General features: G+C 40.7%; 1 protein-coding gene across 3 annotated transcripts in view; it reads left to right on the top strand.

Moving 5' to 3' along the window:
- tnr (tenascin R) overlaps nt 1-22,724 on the top strand; it is a 676,393-nt gene that overhangs the window by 504,677 nt on the left and 148,992 nt on the right. For all 3 annotated transcript variants that reach the window (XM_008108947.3, XM_062979422.1, XM_062979423.1), the window contains exon 5: nt 20,139-20,700. In XM_008108947.3, coding sequence (XP_008107154.2) covers nt 20,202-20,700 — 499 coding nt within the window. In that variant the 5' untranslated portion in view covers nt 20,139-20,201. The remainder of the gene's footprint in view (nt 1-20,138; nt 20,701-22,724) is intronic.

Genomic DNA, 22,724 nt, shown 5'->3' with positions numbered 1-22,724 from the left:
GCATGTGTAATGAAGTGAAAATAAGAACCAAAATGTCCCAAAAGTGTATGTATAGCAAGAGGCATTTCTAGGAAACACTCTACGGAAATAGTTAATAGTAAGATTGCCTAATACCAGCTTCGTACTATTAAGTGAAGTTTGTTTGTTACCCATTATTGTGACAACATCTTAAAAATAGGCCAGCAAATTATTATGCACCACAAAAAGGAAGAGGAAATGTATCTTTCATTTCAAGGAAAGAGATTGTTTAAGGAATCCAGTACAGTAGAGTCTCACTTATCCAACATAAACGGGCCGGCAGAATGTTGGATAAGCAAATATGTTGGATAATAAGGAGGCATTAAGAAAAAGCCTATTAAACTTCAAATTAGGTTATGATTTTACAAATTAAGCACCAAAACATCATGTTAGACAACAAATTTGGCAGAAAAAGTAGTTCAATACACAGTAATGCTATGTAGTAATTACTGTATTTACGAATTTAGCACCAAAATATCACAATGCATTGAAAACATTGAATACAAAAATGCGTTGGATAATCCAGAATGTTGGATAAGCGAGTGTTGGATAAGTGAGACTCTACTGTAATACATTTGTGACCGAGGGCACATCTACACTGAGCAGTTTAGGTAAAGGTAAAGGTTTCCCCTGACGTTAAGTCCAGTCGTGAGCGACTCTGGGGGTTGGTGCTCATCTCCATTTCTAAACCAAAGAGCCGGCATTGTTCATAGACACCTCCAAGTTCATGTGGCCAGCATGACTGCATGGAGCACCGTTACCTTCCCACCGGAGCGGTACCTATTGATCTACTCACATTTGCATGTTTTCGAACTGCTAGGTTGGCAGGAGCTGGGGCTAACAGCGGGCGCTCATTCCGCTCCCAGGATTTGAACCCAGGACCTTTTGGTCTGCAAGTTCAGCAGCTCAGCGCTTTAGCACACTGTGCCACCAGGGGCATAAATCTGCCTCGGATGAGCCCTGGATTCATCACATTCATGCTAAGTCCAGGGACATTATCTAGATGACCCAGTGGTGTACCTGTTCCTCTGAGTTATGACCTCCCCCATGTTGCTGCCACTGCCACCAAGCTCCATCCAAGTGCCTGACCACTATGGTCACATCTACTGATGTCACAATGGTGTGTCTGCATGGCTCTCCTTGCTGGTTGTGTAAGCACCCAATTCTGACGACAACTGCCATGAAATCAGATGGAGCTTCATGACTAATTATGAGCAATGGCGGTGACAAGGCGCGATCCACCCCATTTCTCTGTGCTAATGAGAATAAGGAAAGAGTTATACTGCCAGTGTCCAATCTGGACAGCAGATTAGTCCGAGTCAAAACTGTTCCCACTCTCCTGACGTCCCTAAAATACTCTGGAGTTTCGTAGAATCATAGAATTAGAATATATCACATGGGCCATCCAACCCAACTGCCTGCAATGTAGGAAAAAGCACAAAGTACCCCTAACAGATGGCCATCCATCTGAAGCGTCCACCAGACTCTGAAGCAGAGAGTTCCACTGCTGAACAGTTTTCACGGTCAGGAAATTCTTTCTAACATTCAGGTAGATTGTCTTTTCCTGTCATTTGAACCCATTGCTCCAAGCCTAGTCTCCAGGGCAGTAGAAAACAAGCCTTCTCTCTCTTCCTTATGACATTTCTATCAAATATTTAAACATGGTGATCATGTCTTCTCTCAGCCATCTCGTCTGCAGGCTAAAGAGACTCAAATCTTTAAACTGCTCCTCATAGGGCAAATTTTCCACCAAATTCCAGACTATCCCCTGAGATTTTGCTAAATTTGGACAGCGAGCAATCAATTCAGTGTGAGTACAGGGGTTTAGATTCATATACACAAAACCTAACTGGGGAGAAGTTTCCAACGTAAATTTTTATGGCCCTAATCCATTTCATCAGATGTAGCCTAAGTTTGGCATAAATTTTATGTAAGTACAGTAGAGTCTCACTTATCCAACATAAATGGGCCAGCAGAACGTTGGATAAGCGAATATGTTGGGTAATAAGGAGAGATTAAGAAAAAGCGTATTAAACATCAAAATAGGTTATGCTTTTACAAATTAAGCACCAAAACATCATGTTATACAACAAATTTGACAGAAAAAGTAGTTCATTACACATTAATGCTATGTAGTAATTACTGTATTTACGGATTTAGCAGCAAAATATCACAATGCGTTGAAAACATTGACTACAAAAATGCGTTGGATAATCCAGAATGTTGGATAAGTGAGACTCAGAGCCGGTCCAACAATGAGGCGAATTAAGCGGTCACTTCAGGCACCAAACATACAGGGGCCCAGTCGAGACTGCTTTTTCTGTTGATTTGTTGTAAAACATGATGTTCTCGTGCTTTTGTAAAATCTTAATGTAATTTGATGTTTAATAGGCTTTTCCTTAATCCCTGCTTATTATCCAACATTTTCGCTTATCCAATGCTTTTATTTTTCAGTGATTGTTTGGGGGGGGGGGGGGTGCCAAAATTCTGTTCGCCTGCACTTGAAAAATACCTAGGGCCGGCTCCGGTGAGACTCTACTGTACATGTATATTATATATAAACTCACACTAAAATAGATATTAATATATATTTCACCATAGTGGGGAAGACAATCACCAAGCAACCAGTGGCCTTCTCATCTCCTCTCAGATGCTCACAGCTGGTGGGCAAATGCAAATCTGGTTCCCCTCCTTGTTCAGGATTTGAACTGCTGCAGTCCTGCACTTTAAACAGAATGTGAGAGAGGAATCCTATGCTCTCCAGTGATTCTTAAGCTTTGCTCTTCCAAATGATTTGTATTTCAACTCCCAGTAGTCCAGTGAAATATTACTAATGGTCAGGAGTGCAATCCCAAAGATTTAGAACTGCTGTGTTCTGATCAGCATAGCCAATGTTGAAGTATACTGGGTAACTACGGAAATATAGTATATGTTTTCATTGTAAATAGGACACAAGGTAACTTAAACTGTAATGTCTGCAAATATCTGTGAATTATATAGAACTGTGAAACAAATTTAAAACACAGGTTGACTAGAGTAGAACCTTTTCAAATAACACTTGAGGCTCCTCCTAGGATGCATCTATACCAGGGGTCCTCAAACTTTTTAAGTGGAGGGCCTGTTCATGGTCCCTCAGACTATTGGTGGGACAGACTGTGATGAAATAGTCCAAAATCAGGATTGTTGTTGTTGTGTGCCTTCAAGTCATTTCAGAGTTAGTTCAACCCTAATTTTAAAGTTTAGGACAGAGGCCAGGTCAATGATCTTGGATGGCCGCCTACGTCCCATGGGTCTTAGTTTGGGGACCCCTGATCTAGATGATCTCATAAAACCAGAGGTAAGCAAACAGACCTCCAAAGACCATCTAGGTGGTCTCATAAGACCATAGGTAAAGAAAGGGACCCTCACAGGCCATCTAGATGATCTCATCAGGCCATCAGAAGACCATAGATAAGGAAAGGGACCTCAAAGACAATCTAGATGGTTTCATAAGACCATAGGTAAGGAAAGATGCCCCAAAGGTCATCTAGACAATCTTATAAAATAATAGGTAAGGAAAGGGACCCTCAAAGGCCATCTAGATGGTCTCATAGAACCATAGGTAAGGAAAGTGACCTCCAAAAGCCATCTAGATGGTCTCATAAGGTCGTAGCTAAGCAAAGAGACTTTCAAAGACCATCTAGATGATCTCATAAGATCATAGGTAAGCAAAGAGACCTCCAAAGACCAGGTAGACTTAGGCTGACCCTAATTCTGAAGTTTAGGACAGGGGCCAGGTAAATGACCTTGGAGGGCCGCATCCGGCCCCTGGGCCTTAGTTTGGGGACTCCTGATCTATACTGTAGAGTTAATAAAGTTTGGCACCACTTTAACTGCCATGGCTCAATGTTATGGAATCCTGGGAGTTGTAATTTTATAAGGTCTTTAGCCTTCTTTTCCAACATGCTAGAGCAGTGGTTCTCAACCTGGGGTCCCCAGATGTTTTTGGCCTTCAACTCCCAGAAATCCTAACAGCTGGTAAACTGACTGGGATTTCTGGGAGTTGTAGGCCAAAAACATGTGGGGACCCGAGGTTGAGAACCACTGTGCTAGTGTCTCACCAAACTACAAATCCCAGGATTCAATAACACTGAGCCATAGCAGTTAAGCGGTATCAAACTGCATTAAATCTACCATGTAGATGCACTATTGACTTGAAAGTCCTTAAGAATCTTTTGCTGTAGTGGGTGGTATGCTTTTGATAGTTGGTTTTATCCGGATGTTCTGCACTCATGTTGAACAAGTAGGAATTTACTGCTATTTATTTGCCATAGTTCTGTTACTGCAAACAGCTTCTAGTAGTTTTTAAAAATGTGAAACATCTGTTTTTTACATGAATGATGGCACACATATCTTTTAATTGTTCTCTTCCACTTATCCTTGCTGTTTATAACACAAACTAAAAGTCCATTTGCTATGGCACAGTGAACCTGAAAGTTTTATCACGTTCATGCCCAGGAGATAGTGATATGGACAAAAGGAGCATTCCTCTTATTTCAACTCAACATAAAATGGCTGATGGCCTTGATTTTAGTTCTTAGCTGGTATTTCCCAAAACCATTTCTTACCATGAAAACTCTCACAGAACAATTAGATTCCTACTAATAATATAGGGTCATCCTGTTCATCTTGAGGGCTTGTCTTGATGCAACTTGTTTGAGCATTTGTATTTCTTTCAACATCGCCAGACTGCCCATTGATTTGGGTGATGGTAACCTTTTGCTGGATAATGGAGGAAGGTAGAGAGTTTCAGAAAAACATCTATTTATGTTTTATTGACTACTCTAAAGCCTTCGACTGTGTGGATCATAATAAACTGTGTTGTTCTTGGTGGTATGGTGATACCAAGTCACCTTGTCTGTCTCCTGAGGAATCTGTATAACAACCAAGTTGCAACAGTAAGAACAGACCATGGAACAACAGACTGGTTCAAGATTGGGAAAGGAGTATACGACAGGGCTGTATATTCTCACCTTACCTATTCAACCTGTATGCAGAATACATCATGATATACAGATGGTACCACTTTGATGGCTGAAAGCGAGGAGGAGCCGAGGAGCCTTATAACCAAGGTGAAAGAAGAAGGTGCAAAAGCTGGGTTACAGTTAAACATCAAGAAAACAAAGATTATGGCAACCAGACTGATTGACCAGCTGCTTTCAGTGAAATTTGCATTTAGATGCCTTTGTTGCTTTTTTACTTTCAGGAAAATATGCCACTCAACGAACATCCCTATTCATTAATTAATCTCCATTTTCTATATGTGGCTCATGCAAGAGTTTATATGTTCATTCACTGCACCTTGAAATTAGACAGAAGATTAATATAGTGTGATTTGGTTACACATGTGGAATTTTAATACCTTTATTGGAAATCTGGAAACATTAACAACCTTAAGTATGCAGATGATACCACTCTGATGGCTGAAAGTGAGGAAGAGCTGAGGAACCTTATCACCAAGGTGAAAGAAGAAAGTGCAAAAGCCGGGCTGCAGTTAAACATCAAGAAAACCAAAATCATGGCAACCAGACCGATTGACAACTGGCAAATAGAGGGAGAAAACGTGGAGGCAGTGACAGACTTTATATTTCTAGGTGCAAAGATCGCTGCAGATGCAGACTGCAGCCAGGAAATCAGAAGACGTCTACTTCTTGGGAGGAGAGCAATGGCCAACCTCGATAAAATACTGAAAAGCAGAGACATCACACTGGCAATGAAGGTCCGCATAGTGAAAGCAATGGTATTCCCCATAGTAACCTATGGATGCGAGAGCTGGACCATAAGGAAGGCTGAACAAAAGAAGATAGACGCTTTTGAACTGTGATGTTGGAGGAAAATCCTGAGAATTCCTTGGACTGCAAGAAGATCCAACCAGTCCATACTCCAGGAAATAATGCCTGGCTGCTCACTGGAGGGAAGGATATTAGAGGCAAAGTTGGAGTACTTTGGCCATATCATGAGAAGACAGGAAAGCTTGGAGAAGAGAACGATGCTGGGGAAAATGGAAAGAAAAAGGAAGAGGGGTCGGCCAAGGACAAGATGTATGGATGGTATCCTTGAAGATACTGGCTTGACCTTGAAGGAGCTGGGGTGGTGATGGCCGACAGGGAGCTGTGGCGTGGGCTGGTCCATGAGATCACAAAGAGTCAGAAGCGATTGAACGAATAAACAACAAAATCCTTTGGCTTTCAACAGATACTACATGTTGAGCATCTTTTATCCATAATTCTGAAATTTATATTATTGTACTTCAAAATCCGAAATTGTCCTCATGGGAGACTGTGATACTGGACTTTACTGCACGAAAGAGGCAAAACTGCATTGAAGCAGAACACCATGTACAACTCATTGCCATCTCTGCTAATGATAAGGTCATCCTCTGCTAATGATCAATACCTCCTAAATGCACCATAGTTCTTGCACTTAACTTGTGTGATGAAATAGGATCTGCTTCTGGGCTGGCATGCCACACTGAAGTTACACCAGGTAATGGGATTCTCTTCCTTTTCCACAACCTTCCCTCATTATTTCCAAGGCAGTATTTGCTTTCTTTTTAGTAGTATTTAATTTTTTATTAACAAAACCTGCAAATTGTGATATTGCTTTTTAAAAATTTATTTCATCTTGAGTGCTTCTGGCCTTGATGAAGCTTAATTTGAGCATATGTTTTTCTTTCCACATTGCCAGACTTACCACTGATTTGGGAGCAGCAGAAGTGGGGGATAGTTGGGATCACAAGTGCCCACAGAAGTAAGTGTGTGGGAATAAGGATCAGCAATAGTGAGGGCACTCATGCAAGTACAGTAGAGTCTCACTTATCCGACATAAACGGGCCGGCAGAATGTTGGATTAGCAAAGATGTTGGATAATAAGGAGGGAATAAGGAAAAGCCTATTAAACGTCAAATTATGTTATGATTTTACAAATTAAGCACCAAAAACATCATGTTTTACAACAGAAAAAGCAGTCCAAAACATGGTGACGTTATGTCGTAATTACTGTATTTATGAATTTAACACCAAAACGTCGCAATATATTGAAAACATTGACTACAAAAACATTGGCTACTAACAAATTGACTACAAATAAAGATAGAATTGCATAAAATGAACTTACAGTAGCAACATTGTGGGAAATTAAATCCATAAAAAGTTCAATCCTTGCTGTCTAGAGAAACAGTTTTGGATCGGGGCAGGTGGCAAACTGCGTTGGATAATCCAGAACGTTGGATAAGCGGATGTTGGATAAGTGAGACTCTACTGTATGATTTTTGACCTCATCAGATGGGCTACTTTGCCTATTGTATGCCACCTGTTTTCCTGTATCGGCACAGAGCTCATTACATGACACACGTGTACTTCTGGCCAGGCTCTGTGCCAAAAGAGGAAAGCAAGTGGCATACACCACCAACACGGCAACACAAGAGGCTTCCCATGTTGCCTTAGAATGAGTGGGGGGAAGCCAAGCGGCAAAGCTTCCCTCTTTAAAATGGGGGTCAAGTTAAGGCGGGCGATGTGGGACATGGAGCATTTATTCTCCCTGTCCCCCGCTGGGACCCCATGGATACACCATGAATCCATGGGCCTTTGTGATGAGGTCCTGTGATGAGGTCCACTTCTGTGGAATAGCAGTTTTGTGCAATATCATCCACTGACATTTTTGCTTTCTAGTGGTTGTTTGTATACAAGTTTTGTTTCATGCACAAAATTATTTAAAATCTAAATCTAAATCTAATCTAAATCTAAATCCATAATAAAAGTGAAAACCCATATGTGTGTATGTGGCATGGGTGTCCACTCACGCAGACAGCCTCCGGCCTCCACAAACAGGCTATACTTCCCAGGGTTCAAAATCTAGCAAGTAACTCTTTTCCACTGACATTGAGGTTACAGCGAGTGCCATGAACATATAGCCCAGCCCCTGCCAACGTCCTCCCCAAACACTACAGCCCTCCACCCAAGGAATGCTTTCATTTGGGGACAATTTCCTCCTAGATTTGCTTTTTCTTCCACCACAGGCAAGCATCCCAGGGTTCTCCATTGCTGTGGAATTTGCATGGCCTCGCCCACTGCCCTTTCCTTTCCAATCTCTCTGCATAACAAACAGAGCAGAACACAGCAGGAACTAAACTTACTGGAGGAGTTTTGGGACTGACTCCACATGGTGGAAGTTGTAGTTCACCCTGCATCAAGTCAGAGTACTGTCACTCCTACTGGGGAATATACAAGAGTTGTAGTTCACCTACAGATTTGACTACTGGTGGGTTTGGAGGGGAATTGGACTGGAAGTTCAGGAGTTTATAGTTTTTATAGAATTTATAGTTGACCTGTAATGAATGAGCATCACACTTGGCACACAGAGCCCCCATAACCAGTACAACATATTGGACAAGTTTGGGGAAAAGGGAGTTATAGTTCACCTGGAACCAGATAAACACTGACCCCCACCGAAATGCACTAGGACCACACTTCACACAGAGAAGCCTCATGACCTACTGAACATACTGCAGGTATTTGTGGGTAGGGGCCTTGATTTTAGGAGTTGTAGTTCACCTCCATCCAAAGACCACTGAACCCAGCCAATGACAAATCTAGACTTGGCACACAGACTGAATATTGCCTGCTGTGAATACTGATAGATATTTCGGGACAATTATCCCAGGAATCTGGAAATTGCAGTAGTTCGCCCCCATCCACAGAGTAGTTCACCCACTCCAAACAGAATACATAACATTAAAAGACAAATAATATCATTCTCAAATGACCCGGGCATCGCCGGGTCCCCAAGCTAGTATTATATAAAATTAACTTCAGGTGATTTGTATAAGGCAGGCCTGCACAACTTGTGGCCCACACTAGCCATTGGTGCAGATCGCCAAAGGCTGCCCCACGCCCGCCAACACATGCGAACACCCCACTGCTGCACACTATCACTCTCCCCCACTGCCCATCCCTGCCCTCATTCTTTTTATTCATCGGCTTTTGCAGCTGCAAAGCACCCCCAACAAGCTGCAGCTTTAGTAATTTCAAAAAAGAACAAAATACTAATTCTCCAATATTCTTCCATCAAAAGTAATAGAGGCTTTATCTCACAAGCCATCAAATCTCATTGTACCATTGATGCCATATGATGACATTGCCCTCACTTTAGGGGTCAAAATAGTGCTTTGAGGATCAAAATGAATTCTCATAATTAGAGGCAGTTGCCATATTTTCCATTCCATAACAGATTTTTTTTAGAAATACACGTCCAGGCAGTCTGACTTGCAAATTAAGCCCATGTTTACCTAAAGTGAGAGCAATGAACAATCTCATTTCTTGAGGTAAGCTCCTCTGAGAATCCTATAATTCTGTAATCATCTTTTTATCTGTTTATCAGTCTCAATGGGATTTTTCTCTATAGACAATATTTTTTTCTCACATTTGAAATTATGTGGGTTTTGTGTGTTCTGTATGGTTATCTCTGCAAAGACAAGGAAGATATAAAGTGCTCAACTATGAATCCTCTCTCTTACACTTTTAATAGTAAGGAACATTTTTCTCTAATCAGAGTTATTGAGAATACATGGTGGGATGTAGATGGAGGGACTGCACTTGTTCTCTGCTTCACATTGTAATGGTATATGATCAATTAATATTTACGTATAGTTTCCTTTGTCTTCTACAGAAAATAGAAGTATGGGAAATGTTCATTTCCTTGAATTAATCAGTTTCTCCCTGCTCAATAGAAGCTAACATGAGGCAGACAGGAGGATTGCTCTTTTGCTTCTGGAATAAATATGGAGTTCTAAGGATATAAATAAAGAAATTCCGCAATTATGTTTAAAAGGAAGAAGGGGGGGGGGGGGTAAATAGTTTTAATTTTTAGATGAGCTTCCGTGGATATAAACTCACTTTTTCAGATGCATTATAGCAGTGATTCTCAACCTGTGGGTCTCCAAATGTTTTGGCCTTCAACTCCCATAAATCCTAACAGCTGTAAACTGGCTGTCAAAGACAGAATGCTCCAAGTAGAATGCAACACAGTTTATTGAGGTTACAGAACTAAAAATTGCCCGTAGGAAACAAAGGACTAGGCAAACACTTGTCTTCAGTGTGAAAAGTAACAAAAATAACTTCGTTTGAGTTTAAACAGTTCAAAAGAATAAACCGGATTAAACAGAAGTTTAATCCGGATTAAATCAAAGGTGCTTACTTCAGCCTGGCAATTAAACAAACAAAAACTGGTTAACAAAAGGTCAAAATGAACACAAAACCCAGCAGCAGATTCCCCTCTGCTACTCAAGAGCTACAGAAGTAACTCGGGCTGTTGCTCCTCTGTGCAACGGGCGAAAACCAGGTCCAGGCACATCAATCAGGGTAACGACGGTCAGTGGGGTCCCAATCCGGTCCGAGGTCGAAAGCCAAACGCAGACGATAAGGTTCCACAAGTTCCACCGATAGCCACAGAAGGGTTAGTCCAGAGTCGTAGTCAGTCAGTCAGTCCAGCGTCAATCCAGAGTTGGCAATAATGTCCGTCAAAAAGACGACGGAGGTCCAAGCTATCAAGATTAAACACAAGTTGCACAGGAAAAGCCCACACAGTTCCTCCCGCCGTCTATGCCCAGTGTCCTTGGTAACTTACGTATACAGCAAACGAATCACACCCGTCTTCAGGAAGTTCCCCAACAAGAGCCCAAGCGTTCGTCCAGATTACCTTGCCCAACGCAATTAGCCATTGATTCTAAACCCCATTTTATGCCAGTTCATAACTCCTCATCGCTGTCAGCTGCTATCCTAATTCCAGGTGCCTCCTCATCATCCTCATCAGAACTAACACCCCTTTGACTACGCCCCACAGCATCCCCAGCTGTGGATCCCGTTCCATCCCTCCAGCCCGTCCACGGGTCCGATCCTGCAACCCGCCAGTCGCCTCCCATGCTATCATTGCCAGTGACACCCAAATCCTCCCTCACACGAGTCCATTCCATGTCATCCTCCTCTGAGCTAACCATCTCTTCCTCCATCCCCTCGGTAAAACCCTCAAAGGAGTCTTCGTCAGTTGGTTCTGCAAATAAGTCCCGGAGCCGTTTCCTTTCACGCTCCTCAAAAGAGTCTGACTCTCGAGGAGTCTTACGACCTCGTCTCCTAGTATCGGAGCCAGAAGGCTCAACCATAACACTGGCTGGGATTTCTGGGAGTTGTAGGCTTCGGGTATAATGCATACTGAAACAGTCCTGAGAATGAGGCAGAATATACAGTGTGATACAGGTCTTTCAGAGCTATACAGTACTCAATAAGGACCTCATTAGAAAGGACAGGCGAAGTGTCCCGCTTCTCTTGGCATCATGGCGAAAAGAGAGGGGCAGTGGGGCAAATCTGTCACCCTGCACGCAGCTCCCTCTCGGTAATGCTATCCCAATCAGATTTGGGAAGTATCGCCATTTTGTAGAGGACCTTTGCTGGCTCCATGTTGTGTTAAAGTCAGCACAACATGGGAAACCTCCTGTGTTGTGGGAGAAGCCTCCAACGACGCTTCCACCCCAGTTGTCACGCAACATTCTGTGATATCCGGCGTGGTGCTCCATCCCTAAAACAGGGTCAGAGAGTCCTAGGACGTAAATTTACCCCATCCTTAGTGCTGTATTGACTTACAAAAAGGCCCTGGGTTTCCTTGTTCGGTTTACAAGATGAGACTAGCTAGAGAAACAGCTCAGTTGAATGATACCTACACATTCCAGTCCATTAGAAGGAGTATGAATAGAGACAAAGGCTCCATAGCACACTACAGATATACTGTAAACACAATCGTTCTCATTATTGCACATGTAACTAAAGGAATCTTCTCAGAGTCTTGAACTCAGGGAAACTGACTTTTGCCATGCAAATTTATTGCTTTCACACATCAACATGAATTGACTACTGTCAATATCAGCCAGACCTCATGCAGCCTTTCTGAAAATGTAAGGCAAGGGCATAAATTGCATATTTCTGGATCACATACTACCCCAATCTCACAACTGTAAAAATACGTTTTTACCCTGAGGCCTTAATGCCACTTGTACTGTATTCAAAAAAAATAGTTTTATATCAGTGAATGCTCACGTAAATATATATATTTAAAAACCCTGTCTTAAAGATGCTGCCACCTTTCTTTCTCCCCTACCTTCCCCTTCCTTCTTTTTATGCTGCAAGAAAGAACATGGCTACTTCTTTGAAAACTATTGCAATGATGGGTTGTCGGAGGCTTTCATGGCCGGAATCACTGGGTTGTTGTGAGTTTTCCGGGCTGTATGGCCATATTCCAGAAGCATTATCTCCTGACTTTTTGCCTACATCTATGGAAGGCATCCTCAGAGGTTGAGGGGTCTGTTGGAAAATAGTTTCTTGACAGACCCCTCAACCTCTGAGGATGCCTGCCATAAATGTGGGCAAAACGTCAGAAGAGAATGCTTCTGGAACATGGATATACAGCCCAGAAAACTCACAACAACCTATTGCAATGATATTGTGTGCATTAAGAAATAATCTATTCAGATTATTCAGATTTTTTTCGTTGTGTAAGCCTGTGTTCTGCCTGTGTTCATCCACACTCTTTCACTATTGTACTACTCTTTACATTGAGAGAGGTTTAATCCACCCTTGAGAGATGTGTTCATCAGGATCTTACAAATAGACTCTGAATCCAAACCACAGCCCTAAATGATGTAGTAGGTTAAGGGTAGGTCTTTCAGCCTCTGACCCAAATCCTATATCCCTCAGATTTTTGTGAGTTAAGAATTCAAGGTATTTGCCAAAGAATGAGGATTTGAACAGTGTTTTAGTAGTCTGGGGTATCCACAATCTAATAGTATGGTAGAACGAGCCATTCAGTCCGTAAAACAACTTATACACAAAGTAGGAAAGGCAAGGGGTGATCTGTATGCAGATGATCTGTTGTTGGAGTATCGGAATACACCTGTGACAGGATTATCATACTCTCCTGCGCAAATATTGATGGCCAGAATGTTGGCAGTAAACTTCCCATAACAACTGAGTTATTATGTCCTAAGATTCCCATTAACGTGCGTCAAGATCTACAAAAAGCTTAGGAAAGACAAAAACATTTTTATGATCGAACAACAAGATCCCTAAGAGAGGGAGATTTGGTATGGATGCAATCCAATGACCGCAAAGAAAGATGGCTTCCTGCCATAGCGAAAGAAAAATGTAAACAACCTCGGTCATATCTAATGAAGAATTTGGATGGTCGCATATATCGGCGTATTAGGCGTCAATTAAAACGAAACCAGACACCCAAAACTTCCATTCACGGAAATACAACACATAATGGTTCCAAAGGGATTTTTGTGAACAAAAGTGACGCACATGTAACAGCAGATAGACAGCCAACATATGTGACATTGCATGGCAGGCCTGTGTTTGAACCTGTAAGGTACACTCCTTAGAAGGATGGTGGTGAAAACCATCCTCAATGGTGGGCTAAGTACTAGTGACCTCTGGCCCCAAAGAAGACAATTATATTTTCTTATCTGTCTAGTGATGTAATGAAGTTTGCAAGTTTAATGAGAGATTTCTTGTAATTTTGATATGTATGTTTTTTAACCCTTCTATAATTTTTTTTGTTATGAGATGTGTAGTTATTATGTATGAAGGGGACATGTGGTATACTGTGCCTTTAAGCCACACTCTGGTTGTTACACCTGCAATGTATTTGAACTACTGATGGTATGGGATATAATGCTTGTGCAGCCAAGGCCTCAGTAGTTGCCTTCCTAGTGCTTGAATAAACACCTTACTACAGGACTCTGCTGTTTGGTGAGTTTGCTATATACGAAGAATACTACACTACCGTCAAATTGACTGTGTATGTGTGAAGTCGCCACTCCAGGAAGAAATATTTTGTTTTACAAAGAAAATAAAAAAGGAGTGCCACTAGAATAATTCTCTGTCAGTGTGCCTTGACAAAAACTAGGTTGCAGCAATATGGCCAGAAGGACAGGGGAGCAAGCTGCTCTGTTGTTTAATGCTCTGCTAAGAACCTGACATACAGCATTGCCAGAGCATAGAGGTGAACCAAAGTCTGGGGGATGCAAGCTGTGTATCTGAAAGCAGAAGAATGCAGCTGCAATTAAATATAAGGGAAAGAAGGTACATTTATAATCAAATGGTCTTTTACCATTCAAGTGAGCAATGTTTCAAATATGACTTCAGTATCTCATGCCTTTTGACCCCGGGTTAGCCAGGAATTACATGAGTGCGATATCATGATGCTGTAAAGCTAACCATATATGACAATGGGTCCAGGTTATATGAACGACTTCATCTCTCTGTGTGAACCTGCTAGAAATTAATGGTCACCTGGGGTGGGCCTTCCCTCTTTTCCACCACTTGCTCAAGTGCATTTTGTGAGGACAGGGGAGAGGACTTTTTGGTGACTTTGAAACTCCCTCTATTCTGTCCCCTAAGTCTCTCAGGTGCCTATTCTTGGCAGGAACAGAGTTGGAAACTCACAACAAAAGATGTAACAATAAACAAAAAAGTAATTTAATTGTATTGAAGATCAATACCCTAACTCCTCCCAGCGTCTGAATAACAATTACTCGAAAGAACGAAAGGTCCCAGGTTCAAACCCCGGGAGTGGCGGGAGCAGCCACTATTAGCTCCAGCTCCTGCCAACCTAGCAGTTCGAAAACATACAAATGTGAGTAGATCAATAGGTACCACTCCAGCGGGAAGGTAACGGTGCTCCATGCAGTCATGCCGGCCACATGACCTTGGAGGTGTCTACGGACAATGCCGGCTCTTCGGCTTAGAAATGGAAATGAGCACCACACCCCAGAGTCGGACATGACTGGACTTAACGTCAGGGGAAACCTTTACCTTTATCTTACTCAAAAGAACAGATGGAAGCTCAGAAATTAACTGGGTTTCTGTTGATTTCTTCCAAAGAGATCTTTCTGGTCTCTTTTCTGCATTCTTTATCTGACTTTGTCTTCTGTTAACACCTCCTGATAAGTCTAATTTTCTTATTTAAATTGAAGATTTGGTTCCTTAATACTTCAAGCTTGCTTCTCCAAGTCTTGAACTTAGTTTCTTCATCTTTTGGCGTCTTTGACTTAGTTTCCTAAACCTTAAACTTCTTAAACTGGTTTACTCAACCTTAGACTGAGTCTCATCAACCTTAGATGTGAAAGATATTGCAGTCTCTAGGCTCCTAGACACCCTTAGACTAACTAACTGGCTACTAAGGAGTTGCTGAGAAGAATTGCAATCTCCACCTCTGGGAGGTTTCTTAACGGGACAAGATCTACTTCATGTTCCTTCCCACAGAAAACAATACAAAAAGGAACTGAACCCATTCTAACTAAGCAGACAATTCGGGCTTAATAAGGAAAACAGTAAAAGTCTCTTTGAGGACATGACACCCTCCCAGGAGAAACCAGAATGGCCCCATTCCTCTTGTGAAAGGCATTTGGGGGAGAATGAGGGATACATTGTTGGGTGGGATTTGAGTGTAATTTTAGTTGAATTTTGTGTATTTTAAATGCACTTTAACTTTTACATCCACCCACAAATGTTTAATTCGTGTTTTTGTATCTATCTTATTTTTAAAATTTTATTAAGTGTGCTTATTTGTCAGCCATCTTGAGTCCCTATAGGGAGAAAGACGGAATAGAAATAAAGTTAATAATTATAGTACAGTAGAGTCTCACTTATCCAAGCCTCGCTTATCCAAATTTCTGGGTTATCCAAGCCATTTTTGTAGTCAGTATTTTCAATATATTGTGATATTTTGGTGATAAATTCATAAATATAGTAATTACAACACAACATTACTGTGTATTGAACTGCTTTTTCTATCAAAATTGTTGTAAAACATGATGTTTTGGTGCTTAATTTGTAAAATCATAACCTAATTTGATGTTTAATAGGCTTTTCCTTAATCCCTCCTTATTATCCAAGATACTTGCTTATCCAAGCTTCTGCCGGCCTGTTTAGCTTGGATAAGTGAGACTCTACTGTAATATAATTTGGCTAGGCAACAACATAATCTTAGGGAGATGAAGCTAATTCGGAACCAAGATTTTCTTTCTAATCATATTACCTGAATGTGTGAACACTTTCCCATGCATTCAAACCAACCCTCCTATTAATGAAAGAAGGGGAAATTTTTCAAGACATATACACCAACCTCCATTTTTTTTACTGAGCATAATGCCTTACTGCTGTGAAAATATGCAATAGTAATGCTTAATTTAGAAAGCAAATGAGAAACAGTTTATATGAAGGGGTGGGGTGCACAGGAAATTACATCTAGAGTAATTACTCAAGCGATCAAAACAGAAAAATATACAATTATTCCAGTTAAACAACAAATTTGGCACCAATTCCCAAGCTGTTTATCTTTGAGAGGACTGCATTCAAAATATAAAGGTGTCTTTCTACCAAGAGCTTACATTTCAATAAAAACTAAGTGCAAGACAAATTTCCTAGCAACAGGTAGGCAATAGACATTCAGCTTGACCCATGTACTGCTCAGGGAATAATGAGGCTCCTTTGGCTGGGAGTCACGGCTCTGCCCATCTGCTGGGTACACAGCCTCTGCTGTAATTCTGCAAAGACAATATATTGAGAGAAATTCTGATCAATGTACAGCTTTGTCAATCCCCCCTTTCTGCAAGTCAAGAACAACAATAAAATACAATCAGCAGGTCTAACATCTGGTATAGCAATACTGAAGAAAAAATGCTTTCCTTGCAGTATAAATTTGGCCCACAGTTTGGATTTACCACCCAGAGACTGCAGATCAATACCAAAATGGAATGTTGCCCAGTTGCAAATAAAGACACTTTACCACATAATTCTCTGTGTAAGTGGGGGAGTGAAATGACTTTAAACAAGCAATATTTGTGCATCCTAGGCACAAATGTAAATAAGCCTAATGCTGTGCAGTGTAGTTTATTTAATACACTGGCACCGGCTACAACATCCTACCCCACCTTCTAACTTACTCTACTTTTCTAGGGAACATTACATTAACTGGAATAATAGCTTATAGGTATTTGAAACTACAAAGACAACCAGTGCACTTGTAATTATCCCCAAAAAGGAAATTACTCTGAAACTCCCAAGTGCTTTTCAAGAATGCCTGGCATTTTGTAAATTAGCATTATTGCGATTATTTTTAGATTTTTTAGCTATTAATGTGCACGAGATTTTAAATATTCAAATTAAACAGAAAGGTTTCTCCTGCAATGACTTTCAACATCTCAAACATGCCTGCACAACCTGTGGCTCTCTGGTTGTTTTGGACTTCAGCTCCTAGAATTCCTGGCTATTGAAATAGCTGGCTAGAGCTTCTAAAAGTTGGAGGTCCATGGGCTGTACAGGCCTAATCTAAAACTGTGATTCGCCTTGAATGTTTTAATATGGGTATTTTAACCTAATAAATGTAATGCATTATTATTGTTGCATTGTAATTGTTTTTATATATTTTGTTTATATCTGGTTGTAAGCCGCGCTGAGTCCCCCTTCGGGGATGAGAAGGGTGGGATAGAAATGCTGTAATAAATAAATAAATAAATAAATAAATAAATAAATAACTTCAGTACAGAGGGAGTAACAGACAGAGGGACAAAGACAGAGGAGACTGTAAATAGTGGGAGAGTATATGTTCAGATTGCACCAACTGAGGATTCAGATTTAATGACTTCCACGCAAAACCAGCCTGTCTCTGTTTGATCACGTTCACAGGAGATCTCTGGCACACTTAAACTTGTAAAATATTTTTTATATTGGATGAGGCATTATGACACCATGGGCAGTCAATAAGGAACTCATCACATGGATCATTTTCCCCATTGTAGGACACTTCATCTCAGTTTCAAGGTACGGAATCCATCATATGACGTTTGCCTATTTCCGGCTGTCATCCATTGCCCTTTGTCCTTGAAGGAAGATTAAGTGTACTATAAGGCGGGATCTCAGAATACGGGCAAGTAATCGTGTTCAGAGTCCCTGGTGCATGCCAGAACAGTTACTAATGCCAAAAAGCACATGTGATGGGATCTGACAGATTCACCCATATTGAATCATTCCAGTGACATGGAGTAATGGGCGTTCCTCACTGCTTTGCTTCCACTGCATTTTCTCCTTAATAGCGATATATATATATATATATATATATATATATATATATATATATATGTGTGTGTGTGTGTGTGTGTGTGTGTGTGTGTGTGTGTGTGTGTATAACTTTTTTTCTTTCTTCTCTTCTTCCCTTCATCTCCTTTTTGTTCGTTCTCTCACTCTTCTTTTCTGGTTATTGATCTTCTGTCTTTATTGTTTTTATACCATATCTATGGGGCCCGCCTGTGTGGTGCAGTGAGTTAAACCACTGAGCTCCTGAACTTGTGAACCAAAAGGTTGCAGGTTCGAATCTGGGGAGCGGAGTGAGCCCCCGCTGTTAGCACCAGCTTCTGCCAACCTAGCAGTTCGAAAACATGCCAATGTGAGTAGATCAATAGGTACCACTCCGGCGGGAAGGTAACTGTGCTCCATGCAGTTATGCCGGCCATATGACCTTGAAGGTGTCTACGGACAATGCTGGCTCTTTGGCTTAGAAATGGAGATGAGCACCAACCCCCAGAGTCGGACATGACTGGACTTAATGTCAGGGGAAAACCTTTACCTTTACTATGGAAAATATTCTCTTTAATAAAAAAACAAAATTTAATCATAAAATTGGTCTAAGGGGGAAATAAAAGGTTAGCAGGAGGGGATTACACCAAAAAAAGTTTAAAATTACACTGGTCTAATCAAGGGAAGGAAGGCATGAAAAAGACTTATCATGGCAAAGGGGTTTAAAATTCTTCTGCTTTCCTTCCCCAAAATGGGATGAGGTCCATAGTAATCTTGGCTTTCGATACTGAAGTTTTCCCTGAGGATTCTCCATGTGATGGTTTGAATGTGGGCAACAATGGGAAAAAAACTGAAGAGGGAACCATGTGTGATTAGAAGACAGCACTTTAAATGGGATGACTGGGGATCGCTAGACAGAGGACCCTCCACACTTCTCAAGGTCCATGTGATGAGGTCATAAGACAAATAAATGTGTCCCAGAGCAAATCAAGCCTGAACTGTTCCTAGAAGCCAAGATGACTAAATTGACATGGTAGTATTTCAAGCATATCATAAGAAGGCATGGCTCACTAGACAATACAATAATGTTTGGTAAAGTGAAGGGCAGTAGAAAAACAGAAAGATCTCATTCCTGATGAATAGACTCTATCAGGGAAACCATATCCTTGAGTTTGCAATACCTGAGCCAGGCTGTCAAGGACTGCATGACTTGGAAGTCTCTCATTCATAGGGTCACCATGAATCAAAGTCAACTTGACAACAATTAGCAACAAAGTAGCAATAGAAGTAACATCTGCTGGTTCCTATTTCACTTTCCTTATTTGAGGAATGGGGAATGGAATAAAAACTGATGTTAATGCTTGGCTAGTTCTTCCACTGTTGTTACAGACAGGGCGGTAGCCAGAAAAGGATATCTGGGGGTGGGGGTGGGGGTTGAAACTTTTTTTAACAAATCATGAAGAGTAGTTCCATAATGCAAAATAATTTAGAAATCAGGCTCCATCGATAAACTTCAGTGGACACTCATGGGGATTTGGTTAACCAGTAAAAATTCATGAATATACCAAGTTTTTAAAAAAAAATCTGAAAAATTTCGGGGGGGGGGGTTGAACTCCTACCCCCCCCCTCCCCTCCGGCTACAGCCCTACTTACAGCGCAGTCCTATGCTTGATAACTTGGAAGCAAGTCTCCATGTCCCTAAGTAGCATTTACAGGATTGGAACTACAATCTAATTTAAAACATTCATTCAGGCCTCTTCTACACTGTCATATAATCCAGATTATCAAAGCAGATAATCTACATTATCTGCTTTGAAATGGATTATATGTGTTTACACTGATACGTAATCCAGTTCAGATCAGCCAATCTGGATTTTATTTGGCAGTGTGAAAGGGGCCTCAATATTCATCTCAAACACGTGTATCCTAAACTACCTTTTTGCTTTGTTGTTGTTTCAGATTCTACCAGAGCTCTCCTTTCCCAGAACGGCATCGAAGCTTGTTCCTGTTCTTCTCAAGACAATGGGGGTGGATGGTGAAAATGCCATTCTAAGGAATATTCTGGTTGGTTTCAACTTAATGCTGCTTGGCTCCATCTTTAGGCCCTTTGAGTGCCGCCTTGAAGTGATGACAGAGAGAGTCAAAAGACAGGTGGCTGATGAGGACGGCAACTTTGTCAACTACACAACACCTATCAAAGAACAACCTATGGTCTTCAGCCATATATATAACATTAATGTGCCTCTGGACAGCCTCTGTTCAACTTCACTAGAGGCTTCATCTGGCACAGAGGTGAGTTCAGAAGACGACCGGATGACAGAATACACGGAGCAGACTTCTGACAGTGAGAGCCAGGTCACCTTTACGCACAGGATTAACCTTCCCAAACAGACTTGCAAGTGTGTCGCCTCCTCCCGGGACATGCAGGAGCTGCTGAGCAGAATTGAGATGCTGGAGAGGGAGGTGTCCATACTCCGGGACCAATGCAACTCCAATTGCTGCCAAGACAATGCAGCCACAGGTAGTAACTTGGGCCTTGGGTTCTTACTGAGAACTAGGACATGTCAGAGGAAGAATAATAACATGGGGTCTTTTGCTTAGTGAACTAAAGTTAGGTTGTGAAATCATAATTTGTCTAGGGATAGAAAGAAAAAAAAAACGACTCAACAATTTTTGCTGAAAGTAGCACTTACGCACATCCCTCAAGCATCTATAAATTTCCAAATGTGTTAATTGCAGGAAAAGTACACACAAAATAACTTTTATCTTTTAAAATCTGAATGGCTAAAATGTGTATAACTGGAAACAAATATTCACAAATCATTTACTCAGTGAGGGAGAAAAAATAATAATAATAATAATAATAATTATAATAAAATTACGATCTGCCAACTGCAAAAGGCCACCCTGCTAGGATCTGCACGCATCATCCGAAAATACATCACACAGTCCTAGACACTTGGGAAGTATTCGACTTGTGATTTTGTAATATGAAATCCAGCATATCTATCTTGTTTGCTGTGTCATAATAATAATAATAATAATAATAATAATAATAATAATAATAATAATAATAATAATAATACTTTATTTATAACCCACCTCCATCTCCCAAGGGGACTCGAAGCAGTTCACATGGGGACCAAGCCCAAGAATCAACAGATAAAAAAAGAACACAATAACAGCATATATAATTAAACAATAAAATAAACATTCATAGAATACATTCATAAAATACATCAATAAAATAAACATTCATACAATACATTCATAAAATACTTCAATTAAATAAACAATAAAACAAAATACATCAAACTCCATGAATTAAATAAATTGTGCAAAATCAATGTGGCTATTGGGAGAAAAGCATTCAAGATTTACAAATGTAAGTGCTGGAAGAAGCCACAATGCTTCATAAGCCTATAGAAAACAAAAGGGGGGATTGCAGGTGGAATTTGGTGAAACTGAGCATGATTGAAACAGATATTTTCACATCCCCACACAAATTGTATGATTCAAAGAAGACTTAGGTTAGAAACATCTTACTTACATACGACTCCTCGTTACATACAGAGGTGAGACAACAGGAAATGAAAGGAAATCTACCACTAAAAAGGCAAAATCACTCCTGTAAGTTACCCATGAGGAAAAGGTGGCTCCACTGAAGTTTTATCTCCAATCCTTGTTTCCATGCCAACTCAAAATTTTCAAAAACCAATTTTCACAGCAATAGAAAGTGAGATGAAATCTTCTGAACAGGGGCACAGATAGCAAAACAAATGTCACAGTAGTGTTAACCTTTCCCTATGTTATCCAAAACTTTTTTAAAAAAAATAATTGGCTGGAGCTACACTTTAAAAATGTACCTGTTCCAACTTACATGCAAATTCAACTTAAATACACCCCTACAGAAGCTGTCTTGTTCATAACTCAGGTACTGCTTGTACAATACTTCTTATTTATTTTGAATCTGGAAACTAATAATAATAATAATAATAATAATAATAATAATAACAACAACAACAACAACAACAACTTTATTCTTATACCCCGCCCCATCTCCCCGAAGGGACTCGGGGCGGCTTACATGGGGCCATGCCCAGACATAACAATATAAAAGCAATAAATTTTGTATGAGATACAGTGAACTGTGCATATGCAACAGGTTCGGATCTTTAATCTTTCATATCTCCTAAAAATCAAGGGTACACATGTATGTATGTGTGTGTATATATATATATATGCTTTAAAGACTCAGCAGGGTACATGATGCAGCTAACAAAAAGAAGACCAAATCCAATTCATTATCATATTTACAGGCAAGTTTGGGTAGGGACAACTTTCTACTGCCAGTGATGGGTATTTTCTCCCTACTATATGCCTGCCCCTTTCCCCTAAATGTTCCAGTATCACCCCGGGGCATCCCTGGGGAAATATGGTAGCTAAAAAACACCACCCCAATATGTTACATCCAGGCCATTTGCAATTGTGAGAACAAGTGGGTAACAGTCAAAGCAATGCAGAATTATAAGTCCATAAACCCTT

The sequence above is a fragment of the Anolis carolinensis genome, chromosome 4 (genome assembly GCF_035594765.1).
Source record: "Anolis carolinensis isolate JA03-04 chromosome 4, rAnoCar3.1.pri, whole genome shotgun sequence".
NCBI classification, from domain to species: domain Eukaryota; kingdom Metazoa; phylum Chordata; class Lepidosauria; order Squamata; family Dactyloidae; genus Anolis; species Anolis carolinensis.
Note: the sequence above shows the minus strand (reverse complement) of the source record. Positions and strands in the feature narration are given on the sequence as shown.